This window comes from Malus sylvestris, chromosome 11 (genome assembly GCF_916048215.2).
Source record: "Malus sylvestris chromosome 11, drMalSylv7.2, whole genome shotgun sequence".
Taxonomy (NCBI): Eukaryota; Viridiplantae; Streptophyta; class Magnoliopsida; order Rosales; family Rosaceae; genus Malus; species Malus sylvestris.
Genome location: NC_062270.1, coordinates 14,359,698 through 14,372,411, shown reverse-complemented (window position 1 = coordinate 14,372,411; position 12,714 = coordinate 14,359,698). Strand labels below are relative to the sequence as shown.

Genomic DNA, 12,714 nt, shown 5'->3' with positions numbered 1-12,714 from the left:
TATAAAAATATATCATGTTATTCAACTATTCATCTTCCCTTTGGGATCCAAATAATCATCTTTTAATAGCTTTGATTAATGATTTTATTGTTCTATAATATATGTTACTTTTTGGATCCTAATTAGGCCTAGGGTTTTGATTATTGCTCACCTTAACTTATATTAGTGAAAGGAGTATTGCTTTCCTTGACTAGATGCCAACTATTTTAGTTTTTGGGATTTTAATTTTTGTTTGTAGATGAGTGCGCAAGTGAAGAAAAAAAAAACCAGAACTTATATTTCACATTTGAATGAGGCCTGTTCAACATCACTTGTCAAGCATACCGAATTCTGTGTAAGAGGCATTTTATCGAACAATTTATGGACATTCTCAGGTCCCATATTAGATGATTATAGAGTCCTCCAATGACTTTTCCTCTATGTTTCTCGACTTCAATAGAGTGTCGAAATCTAAGAGGACTTCTCTTTTGATCCGCCACTGATTACAACAACAAAATTTTGGGTCTTGCAAACTTACACTTTCATAGGACCATGAGTGCGAGAGAGAAAAAATGAGTTGGGTGAGTTTGAGTTTCAAACAATGAATCTATATTTTATAATCGCTTATGATAAACGTGCTTTATTATAAACACATTACTTTAAAAAAAATTAAGAGTACTTCGTGAAGAAACGCTTGGTAATGCTTTTCAAAGCAGTACATGCTTTGAAAACTATGTGTTATTATTTAATCATTTCAAAAATATTTTGTAAGAATAATGATTTATATAAAACGAATTCACTATCACATTTGGTCCGATTCAAAATCCTTTAGGGTTTAGGAAACCCATATTTGCTTCTAATTTGTTTTATATAATTTGACTCATAAATTCCACATAACAATTTAATTGTGCGATGCATGAAACAAATATATATATATAGATATATATATATATATATATATATATATATATAGATATATATATATATATATATTAATAAATATATGAACATAGACAATATATATATCGAAAGGAAAATATAAACATAGAGGGGTTCATGCATCATGGGGAATGTTTTCATGCTTTGTGGACGTTTCAAATATCTTCTTTTATTTTAAGCATACCTGATTAGCAGAAAACGAATAAGCCTTTGAATTTGGTGGATGATAGCCTCCTCCTACGATGCGTCAATTCCTCAGCTTCTGGCAAGAGCGTGCTGATAACGTGTTGTAGGCCTATTTGATTGAACGATCTAAGATTTAGAGAGAGAGGGGGGGCAGACAATATTGAGGGAGAAGAGAGAGTGATTTAATTGTGAGGTGTGTTTGATTCACCCCATTGTGCCTTTATTTATAGTAGTATGATAGGTAAAAACCTTTCCCTTTAGGATTACAACATTTAATAGGTAATCTACTCTTAATAGGAATATAAGATACATTCCTATATCTACTAGGATTTACACAATCACATTACTATTCTAAATATGACTACAACACTCCCCCTTGAGTGTGTAAATACTCAACAAACCATCGCATCAGATCTTTAGCAGATAAGGAAGAATAGTTGATGAAGTCATCGGCACAACGGGTGATCACGAGTCTCAAATTTAAGTGAAGTATGCATTTGTAGTAAAACTCACAAAACCTCGCTATGGTAAAACCCAAGGCATAGGGAAAACCCATAGACTAAGGAGAAAGGTAAGAAGTATGCATAATGTCTTTAAACAAACATCAAATAGGACAAACGTAGTGAACTCAACGGAGTATGATCATCCCAGGATAGGTGCCTCATTAAAACCTCGTTAGGTAGCAAAAACACAGAGGGAAAAAATGCTCCTAATCATAGGAAAAAAAAGTACATTAAGATCATGTGAGTATGCTTCTAGATACTCCTTCTAAGTTAGACATAACTTCTAAACAAGAGAACTACAAATGATTCAACTCAGATAATTTACGCATACTGATTCCTTTGACGAGCTTTTGAAAAGTAGACTTGGGCAATGACTTGGTGAAGAGATCGACCAGGTTGTCCTGGGAACGGATTTGCTTGACTTCAATGTTCTGATGCTACTACTGCTAGTGTGAGTAAAAGAACTTTGGCGTTATGTGCTTGGTGTTGTCTCCCTTGATGTATCATTTCTTCAACTGCTCGATACATGCCGCATTGTCTTCAAAGATCATCGTAAGAAGGTCAACAACTGATGTAAGACCACTAGTACTTCGAATATATCACATAACTTCTCTTAGCCAAAAGCACTCACGCGATGCTTCATGCATGGCGAGAATCTCAGCATGGTTAGACGAAGTCGCAACTAGTGTTTGCTTGGTAGACCTCCAAGATATAGTGGTGTCTCCAACGGTAAATACATAGCCCGTTTGAGAACGTGCTCTATGTGGGTCAGACAGATATCCAGCATTTATGTAACCAACAATGCGAGAATCAATCTGATGACCATAGGGGGAGGCAACACTCGAAGTTTTGTGGGTATAGAAAAAACCCAAATCTGTTGTACCCTTGAGGTAGCAGAAAATGTCTTTAACACCATCCCAGTGCCTGCGTGTAGGCGCATTGCTGCATCTTGCCAAAAGATTCACAACGAAGGAAATGTAGGGTCTAGTGCATTAAGCCAAGTACAATAAAGCCCCAATTTCACTTAGGTAAGGAACTTTGGGTTCCAAAATCTCTTCCTCATCCTACTTTGGACGGAAGGGATCTCGTTTAGCATCTAGAGTCCGAACGACCATGGTTGTACTCGAATGCTTCGTTTTATCCTCATTAAAATGACACAACACCTTTTGGGTGTAGTTTGATTGATGTACTATGATTCCATCCGAACAATGCTCGATCTCCAGGCCAAGATAATATCGAGTTTTCCCAAGATCCTTCATCTCAAATTCTGATTTTAAGTGTGCAACAATTTCCTCAAGCTCTGCGGGGGTCCTAATGAGGTTCATGTCATCGACATAAACAACAATGATTGCAAATTCAGAATGTGACTTCTTTATGAACATGCATGGGCATAATTCATTGTTCACATAACCCTGACTTGTCAAATATTCACTCAGACGGTTATACCACATCCGCCCGGATTGTTTCAATCCGTAGAGTGACCTCATCAACCTAATTGAGAGAGTGTTATGTGGTCTAGAACTATTTGAACCAGTCAATAGTAGCCCTTCTGGAACTTTCACGTAAATTTTCGTATCTAGATCCCTATAGAGATACGCGGTTACCACATCCATAAGCTGCATATTCAGTTTTTCAAAAACTACCAAACTGATTAGGTGGCGGAACGTTATAACGTCCATTACGGGGGAATACGTCACCTCGTAATCAATCCCAGGGCACTGAGAGAAGCATTGCGCCACGAAGTGTGCTTTGTATTGCATTATTTCATTATTCTCATTATGCTTTTTTACGAAAACCCACTTGTAGCCAACAGGCTTCACGTGTGGTGGTGTAGGAACGATAGTTCCAAACACCTTACGTTTTGTAAGTGAATCGAGTTCAACCTGGATTGCTTGTTCCCAGTTTGACCAATCGGTTCTACGTCGACATTCATCGACGAAACGTGGTTTAATGTCATCGTTAAGCATGATGTCAGTAGTTACTGAGTATGCAAATATATCATCGACGATCATCTCATTCTTATTCCAAACCTCATCCAATACTGCGTAATGGACCAAAATTTCATGATTCTCGGAAGGCCATCATGTTTCATCTGAAGCATCACCATAATCTAGAATAATCTCATGCGTTGGAACGGATGAGTGAGTGATGATCAGATTCAAACTAGGGGCACTAATTGGTGCCATTTTCCTTTTCCGGGGTTGTGAATCATTTGAACCAAGGGGTCTGCCACGTTTCAGGGTTGGAGCAGATGATTGGCTAACTGCTAATGTACCTTGCCACGTGAAGGGTGCGGCCTCCCCACCTTTGGGGACGGTCCGGCCTTCCCAAGCAAGTTATTAACATACATGGGGTACATCTATCCTTGCAGGTGTGTTTGCAGTGGGTATATGTGATCTTGTTACCTTTGCTAGATCATTAAAAGTATCCGACATACTTTGAGCAATGCTCTGAAGATCTATAATTCGTCGTACCTCAGTTTCAGATTGGGCAGTGCGGGGATCTAAATGAGACATAGTGGGAGCATACCACGACAATTCACGGCGTTTTACGGGAACGTTAGCATGCTTATCTCCCCTTAACGACGGGAAGACTGTCTTATCAAAGTGACAATTAGCAAAACGTGCGGTAAAAAGATCTCCTGTTAAGGGTTCTAAGTAGCGAACAATTGATGGCGAATCATAACCGACATAGATTCTCATTTTTCTCTGATGACCCATTTTGGTACGTAGCGGCGACGCTGTTGGCACATAAATGGTGCACCCAAACACCCGTAAATACGAGACGTCAGGCTCGTATCCAGTGACCAACTATAACGGTGAATGTTGTTAAGTAGTGGTGGGCCTCAAGCGGACCAATATAGCTACGTGCAATATTGCATAGCCCTAGGCATATACCGGCAGTTTGGTTCTCATAACCAAAGTTTGAGCTATCAATTGAATGCGCTATATGAAAGCTTCTGCCATGCCATTTTGAGTGTGAACATGGGGTACAGGATGTTCCACATCAATCCCTACTGACATGCAATAATTGTCAAAAGTCTGTGACGTAAACTTTCCAGCGTTATCCTGTCGAATCAACTTAATCAGATAATCAGGGTGGTGAGCCCTTAGCTTCATGATTTGAGCTAGGAGTTTAGCAAACGCGGCGTTGCGTGTGGACAACAAGCAAACGTATGACCATCTTGTCGATGCATCAACCAACACCATAAAGTATCTAAATGGTCCGCATGTTGGTTGAATAGGTCCACAAATGTCCCTTTGAATCCTCTGAAGAAACTTAGGGGGTTGTGAATAATCTTTGTACATGAGGGTTGAGTGTTCAACTTCCCTAAAAAACACACTTTGCAAGGCGGAAGTCCAACATAGGGATGTAATTTATGCCCTTGTGAAGATTTGACGATACGGCGCATCATGTCAAGTCCAAGATGTCCCAAACAGTCATGCCAAAGCAACAAAATGTCTTGGAACTCAGGCATAGGGCCGGCCACACAGTGGGTTTCTATGCCGCGAATGGTTGTGATGTACAACCCACTCAGCGGACGTTCCAACTTCTAGTGAATACGCTTCTGGCCATTTTCGTATAAAGTGATACAAAGAAATTCAGAACCATTATCTTCAATGGTTTCAATATGATATTGATTATCTCGAATATCCCTAAAACTCAGCAACGTTCTTCTGGAACGTGGAGAATAGAGTGCCTCCTTAATGGTCAAGATTGTACCATTAGACAACATGATACGTGCCTTTCCGTATCCTTCAATCAGGTTGGATGAGCCTGAGAGAGTTGTCAAATGAGCTTTCTTGGGTATTAAGTTAGTAAAATAGTGTTGTTCACACAAGATGGTGTGTGTGGTTGCACTATCTGCCAGACAACTAACTTCCCCACTAGACATACCTAGAAATAAATTGATTGAATTGGCCACATGCATAAATATGAGTCCATTCATTCAATTAAGCAATTCGAGATAATAATATTCATTCAAATAACAATCCATAATTCAAAATAAACCAAAACCAAACAAATTATTCCAAATACTTGGAAAAATTGTTCAAAATTAAACCATAAACCTAGAAAATAAGGGGGTAGGGCCAGCCACTCCTAGTGGGTTCGGCCACTAGGGGTAAACACCCTAAAAATATGTCTAATTTAATCATCCATAGGCGCTGATGCCTCATGAAAATCTGATATCTCTATTGATGTAGTTGCATCTTCCGAATGATCCACATGTTCAAAGTTAGACTCACGACGAGAATGATACTTGACAATAGCCTCAGGGGAAGCTCGGCATACATGTGACCAATGATCCCTTGATCCACAGCGACAACACATATCCAATTCAGTAGAAGCGAGCTGAACGGGAGCTTTGCCCTTATTCTTGAAGTTTGGGGCCTTAGGGGCGAGTGGTGGACGCTGCTAGATCACATTTCTTCCATTAGGTGCGGCACTTTGTTGACCTTGAGCTTGTGGTTGGGCTTGCCACTCATTGCCATGGGCACAACGATTCTTTTATCATTTGTGGCTGCTAGAATAGATCGCATGCGCTTTAGGTGAGGCGTTCGAGCCAGTGGGTCAAGCTTGATGATTCTTCATCAAAAACTGGTTCTGTTTTTCAGCGAGAAGTAAAACAGAGATCAAATCCGAAAAATTGGTGAATTTATGTGCCCTATATTATTGCTGCAGGACAATATTGGTGGCATGGAATGTCGAATAGGTATTCTTCAGGAGATTTGATTCGGTGAGCTCCACTTTGCAGAATTTTTATAATGAACGGATTCTACAAACTTCAGAGTTGTATTCATTCATGGACTTAAAATTCTGGAAGCGAAGATGCTGCTAGTCGTGTCTTGCTTCAGGCAAGTATATGTCTTTCTGGTGATCAAAACGGTCAGCCAGAGGGTGCGTGGGTCCTTTTCAGCGAGATACTCAGTCTGCAGTGTGTCATGGATGTGTCTTCGAATGAAGATCATTGCAGTAGCCTTTTGAGCTTCGTCAACAGGTTTGTCGGTGATAGATGCCTCGATAGTGGCTCTAATGCCCTTTGCAGTTAGATTGAGCTTCACGTCTTGAACCCACTTCAAATAGTTTCTTCCAGAGACTTCTAGAGCGGAGAAATCGAGCTTGTTTAAGTTCAACATGTCCTTAAAATAGAGGGAAAAAACGTGAGTAGTCATATGGTAAACCATAGACATATATCGTAGAACATACAGGTTCTATAGACATGTATTGGTTTAATTTATGCATGAAAACTACAGGTTTCATGTGGTATGTTTTGAATGAAAACTTCGGGTTTCAAAGGCACTAAATTTGAAACTACAAGTTCAATTTAGTTTTATGAACAATTAGTTCATAATTAGAGGTTCCTTCAAGAAACACAGGATGCAATATACTAATTTGAATATAATGGATTTAAGGTTCTTCGGGAACTCAAGTGTGAGAGCTTCATTACTACGAAAGTATGTGACGGTTCAAAGTATAAAAATAAATTATCGAATCGTTAATATCCAAAAGTAATCTTCAGTTCAATAATTTTGGATTCATTATCAGATTAATGGATTGTAGGTCACTTTTAATTAATTCAATAAATCAAGCCAAACGTGGTCGATTGTAGAAGCTAAATAATATTAAAATAATAATATTGGATCGAAAATATAGCCCCAAAAATAATTTGGGCTCGAGTTAGGTGCCTTGAGTAAAAAGGCATAACCCAAAAAAGGGCCTCGGGTGTGGGCTGCAAGCCACGGGAAGTGGGGAGAAACCCCAGCCGTAGCTGGATTTCAGTGTGGGCCAAAGGGAGGGGGTGCACGAGACAACAAAACCCAGCCCGTGGGCTAGAGTGTAGGTTCATATGGGAGCCCAGCCTAAAAAAAGGTTGGTGTCATGGCTGCGGGCCAATGTAGCAGGATGGGCATGGGGCTTCAGCCTTGCCGAAGTGAGTGCCAGGCCGAGGCTTAGTGGCTGCTTCCACAGGTGATGGTGCGGTGGTGTGCCACACCATATCCAATCCTTTTTTTTCTTTTTCAAAATCCTCTAAGGTTCATGAACCCATATTTGCTTATAATTTATTTTATATAATTTGACTCACAAATTCTACATAACAATTTAATTGTGCGATGCATGAAACAATTATATATATTGACAAATATATGAATATAGACAATATATATATCGAAAGGAAAATATAAACCTAGAGAGGTTCATGCATTATGAGGAATGTTTTCATGTTTCGTAGACGTTTCAAATATCTTTTTTTTTTTTAAACATACCTGATTAGCAGAAAACGAATAAGTCTTTGAATTTGGTGGATGATAGCCTCCTCCTACGATACGTTAATTCATTAGCTTCTAGTAAGAGCATGGTTATAACGTGTTGTACGACAAGTTGCTCTCGTTTTGAGGGTGAGGTCTCCACTCTCCCCAATGCATCATCTTTTTCACTCTTCGACATTATCCTTTCCTTCCTTCCCTGAAATTCAACTGCCGAACTCAATCTTTCTCTCACAGTTCTTCGAAATTTCTTCTTTTATCCTCTAATCTTCAGTCAAACTCCAACCCTTCGATTCCCCATCTTCCATTTTGCTTCCAATCTTATTGAATTCCCAACCCTCCTAAAACCCAAGCCAGTTCCTTAGCCAAATAAACCAGAAATTCCAGAGGCGCCACCCAGCTGCATACCCTTTAGAATCAGTGGATATCGTGTGTTGGGTATGTCCTGTTAGTTTGCGATTTCTGTCCTAAATATATAGTTGCTTAGAATTTTGTTAATCCATTTTTCAAGTTTGTTAGATAAGCATGCAAGGATTACTTACCACTTTCCCCAATCAAATTTTCTTCAAACCCTTCATTTTTAAACCCGATATTGTTCATAAGCTTCCATTAACGAAATCTGGAGTCTTAGCTCGAAAGCTTGAGGTGGGTTTTTCGAGAAGATATTGTTTAAGTGTAGGAAGAGATAATACTGCTGTTAGTTCTAGGAGTGTTGATGGTGGCGATGATAGCGGTGAACAAGAAGAGAAAGGAGATGGGAATTTGGATTGGGAGTTGGAGTTTCTTGGGGAGCTTGACCCTTTGGGTTTCCAGGCCCCTAGGAAGAGGAAAAAGGAGCAAAATGCTAAGTTGGTTGAAGGTGAGGGAATGGATTGGTGTGTGAGGGCGAGAAAGACCGCGCTGAAAGTGATCGAGGCGAAGGGATGGTCTGAGGCAATGGAGGATATGATTACTGTAAAGAAGAAAAAGAAGAAGAACAAGACGAAGGTGGGGAAAGTAGAGAAAATGGGAAAGAAAATCAAGGAAATTGAAGAAGATTTAGATGTAGATTCGGAGGAAGACTTTGATATGCCGGACATGAATAGTCTGGACAGTGCTAGTCATTTAAGAAGAACTGTGAGTGTGCTGGGGGGTGGGATGTTTGAAGAGAAGAAGGAGAAAACTAGGGAAAAGTTTGTTCAGAGGCTTTCCCAATTCTCGGGGCCATCAGATCGCAAGAAAGAAATCAACTTGAATAGAGCAATTATTGAGGCACAGACTGCGGAAGAAGTGTTGGAAGTTACTGCGGAGACAATCATGGCTGTTGGGAAGGGCTTGAGTCCCTCACCTCTCTCTCCTTTAAACATTGCCACTGCTCTTCATCGGATTGCTAAGAACATGGAGCAAGTTGCAATGACAGAGACACGTAGGTTGGCTTTCGCTCGTCAAAGAGAGATGTCTATGCTTGTGGGAATAGCAATGACAGCCTTGCCAGAGTGTTCAGCTCAAGGTATCTCTAATATCTCGTGGGCGTTGTCTAAGATCGGCGGTGATCTACTTTACTTGTCAGAAATGGATAGAGTTGCGGAGGTGGCCTTAACCAAGGTCGAGGAGTTTAATTCACAGAATGTGGCTAATGTTGCCGGTGCTTTTGCTTCAATGAAGCACTCCGCTCCTGTTCTCTTTTCTGAATTATCCAAACAGGCATCAGATATAATTCACACTTTCCACGAGCAAGAGCTTGCTCAGGTGTTGTGGGCTTTTGCTTCGTTATCAGAGTCCGCTGAACGTTTGCTGGACTCCTTAGATATTGTTTTCAAAGAGTCCAGCCAATTTTTATGCTTCTCAAGCAAAGAAAAATCAGAATTTTACAGAGAAAAGAGTGTGGACAACATAGAAGATCTTGACTTTGATGGCAGCGATGTAAGCGCTCCCGTGCTCAGTTTCCGTAGGGATCAGCTTGGGAGTATAGCATGGTCTTATGCTGTTTTTGGACAAATGGGTCGGACTTTCTTTTCCCATGTGTGGAGAACTCTGAGCCAATTTGAAGAGCAAAGGATCTCAGAGCAGTATAGGGAAGATATCATGTTTGCGTCTCAGGTTCATCTAGTGAACCAGTGCTTGAAGCTTGAGTACCCGCACCTTCATTTATCTCTACGGGAAGATCTTGAGGAGAAAATTGCTCGGGCTGGTAAAACTAAGAGATTTAATCAGAAAATGACATCGTCATTTCAAAAGGAGGTCGCTCGTCTTCTTGTCAGCACTGGTCTTGATTGGGTCAAAGAATATGTGGTGGACGGGTACACTCTAGATGCCGTCGTGATTGATAAGAAGGTTGCTATGGAGATTGATGGCCCAACGCATTTCTCAAGAAATACTTGTGAGTATCCTTCACATAATCTTACAGCTTCTTCTTTGCGCTTGTTTTCATTTGAGCCATTGACTACTCTTAATGTCCTAGTTAGTATTCAACTGATCTCATTATGCTTCGTGCAGGGGTTCCCTTGGGACATACTATGTTGAAACGCCGCTACATAACTGCTGCTGGTTGGAAAGTAGTGTCAGTGGCTCATCAAGAGGTGCGTTCCCACATCTCACATCCCTGAATTATCACAACACGCACAGAGTAATACCTAAAAAATAAAATCTGGCTGATCAGTAGTAAAAACTACCTACATGTTTATCGGGTATGAGTGGTTTCCAGATGTTTTTAACGTAATTATTTTCTGTTTCTTGTAGTGGGAAGAACTTCAAGGTGGTTTTGAGCAGCTCGAGTACCTACGAGAAATTCTGAAGGAGCACTTGTATGTAGACAACACCGTCCAAGTATAGACAGTGGGAAAGGTAGTTTCTCATGGAATTGCCTTGTTGAAAATTCTTGGCCGGTGAGTACAGTTGAATACATCGTTAGCTAGTGAATTGCAAAATATAATTTTAGCAGATGCATTAGTCTTGAAGCAGCTAAGTTTTGAGCGGGTCTGAGTAGCTAAACTAATATAAGTGTAGATCCCTCCGTCATTCATATTAAAACGTGCCTCACGCAGCATTTTGGTTTCTACCAACACTACAGTCTCATCGGAACAACTGTTCTTCTGGTTGTCACCGATCACTCCTTTCATGTCTTTTTATTTTCTGTAGAGCTTTGAGAGTAGAGCACTGAACAACTCCAAGGGAGCTCATTCTCCAGGTGAGGATGTATCGAGGTTTAGGTTATTTAGGATGACGTTGTAGCTTGAATAGCAAGGCTTACTCCGCTTGTCAGTTACTAGTTAAAGTCCATCTCTTGAACCAATTTTCTATTTTTCTTGGGGGGCTAAGTGAGTTAACTTTTTGTTCATTTCTAATGATATTGGATTTGCTGAACAACTTTGCATCCTTGGTGCTGTTACTCTGAAAAATTGACAGATGAGAGAATTGCAATTAGTCTAATACCGAACCCAAAACGAAAGAGTGGTTGCAACTGATAGCATCCTTGCATAAATTTAAATTCCACCGGTACATTAGATTGGAAGAACTGACACACCCTGACCAGAGTCGAGGCGTGCTGGCCGTCACCTGAAGGTGACGTAACCAAAAGTGCAAGTGATGTAAGAAAAATGTGGAAAAATTAAAACCAAAACTAGAACTTGATTAAACTAATAAAGTGATTGCGCAGTAGTGGGTAGAATCCATAGAATACAAATATTTAGAGCATAGATATCAACAGTAGTGCAATTGAAACTAATTAAGTGTTTAGTACACGATCGGAAATCAATTCCTACTTTTAAATGGAGTATGTCAAAATCACCAGCTATTTCTCGTATGCCACAGAGATAATCAGCTAACTAGAACCTGGAGGGGCGAAAAACAGAAGGGTGAGTAGGCACAAAAATAAAGGTTTATAAAATCCATTTGTTTTCTGAACATACTAATCCCTCGTTGTAAAACAAGTATGGTTTCCCAAAAATCATACTATGTATAAATATGAAATCAAATGCATGCCAACAATAAATCTAGAAATATGCCACAACAAAATATCTCAACGGCAATATGAATATAATCATGTGCTCAATAATCTATACTAACACGCAAGTAGGAGTCACCTAATGCGACATGTACGACTACACCTATGCTCATCAATCTATGCTAGCACACGAGTCGGAGTCGCATAATGTGACATGTACGACAGGTTAGGTGTAATAATATACGATCTAGTGCTACAATCACATGAAGCTAGAGCTATGCGCGGTCACCTACGAGTCGGAGTCGCCTATTATACTTGTACGACAGGCTAGCACCTACTTGGATCCAAGGCGAGCGTGCGGTGCGGGATGTGAACATACATGTGAAGGACTGGCCCTAGCCTGGGGTGGGAGCACAAACACCGGGGTGCAACAATGATGAACACTACATGAATACATGCATGCCATAATGATTCTATGATTGCAACAATATAATAACTTACCTACGTATCCCGTAGGATTATTTTAGCATCTCATAACAGTGCAATAGTTATGAGCAGGTAAAATGTATATGAATATGCCATGACAATATATAAATCTCAACCGCGTAATAGCATTTTAAAAATTAAGTAAATCATGGCATAAAATGTATAAATCAATTTAAAAGCATTTGTGGAAATTATAAAAATTATAAATATATATAAGAAAACAAAATGCCCACTCATTGGTATGTCGAAGGATTGTAGCCCCCTAATCTCGCTTGTCCACGTACATCCTTAGGGTAAGTTTCCCCTATATGCGAAACAACTAATAATAATTACTTAACTAACACATATACAAAAAAAACTAGGAAAGACTTCCTATAATTTGCTCAAACGAAGGGTTTGAATATGCAAAAATGTTCTACTCGAAGTCACAGAC

The 12,714-nt window shown here is 39.9% G+C and overlaps 1 protein-coding gene across 1 annotated transcript; it reads left to right on the top strand.

Annotated features, from left to right (window-relative positions):
• The first annotated feature begins 7,995 nt into the window (after positions 1-7,995).
• LOC126590658 (RAP domain-containing protein, chloroplastic) lies at positions 7,996-10,914 on the top strand. The gene is made up of 3 exons (XM_050256137.1): positions 7,996-10,232; positions 10,349-10,431; positions 10,592-10,914. Exons 1-3 carry the CDS (start codon positions 8,399-8,401, stop codon positions 10,682-10,684), a joined length of 2,010 nt encoding a protein of 669 aa, XP_050112094.1. The 5' UTR covers positions 7,996-8,398; the 3' UTR covers positions 10,685-10,914.
• The last annotated feature ends 1,800 nt before the right edge of the window (positions 10,915-12,714 follow it).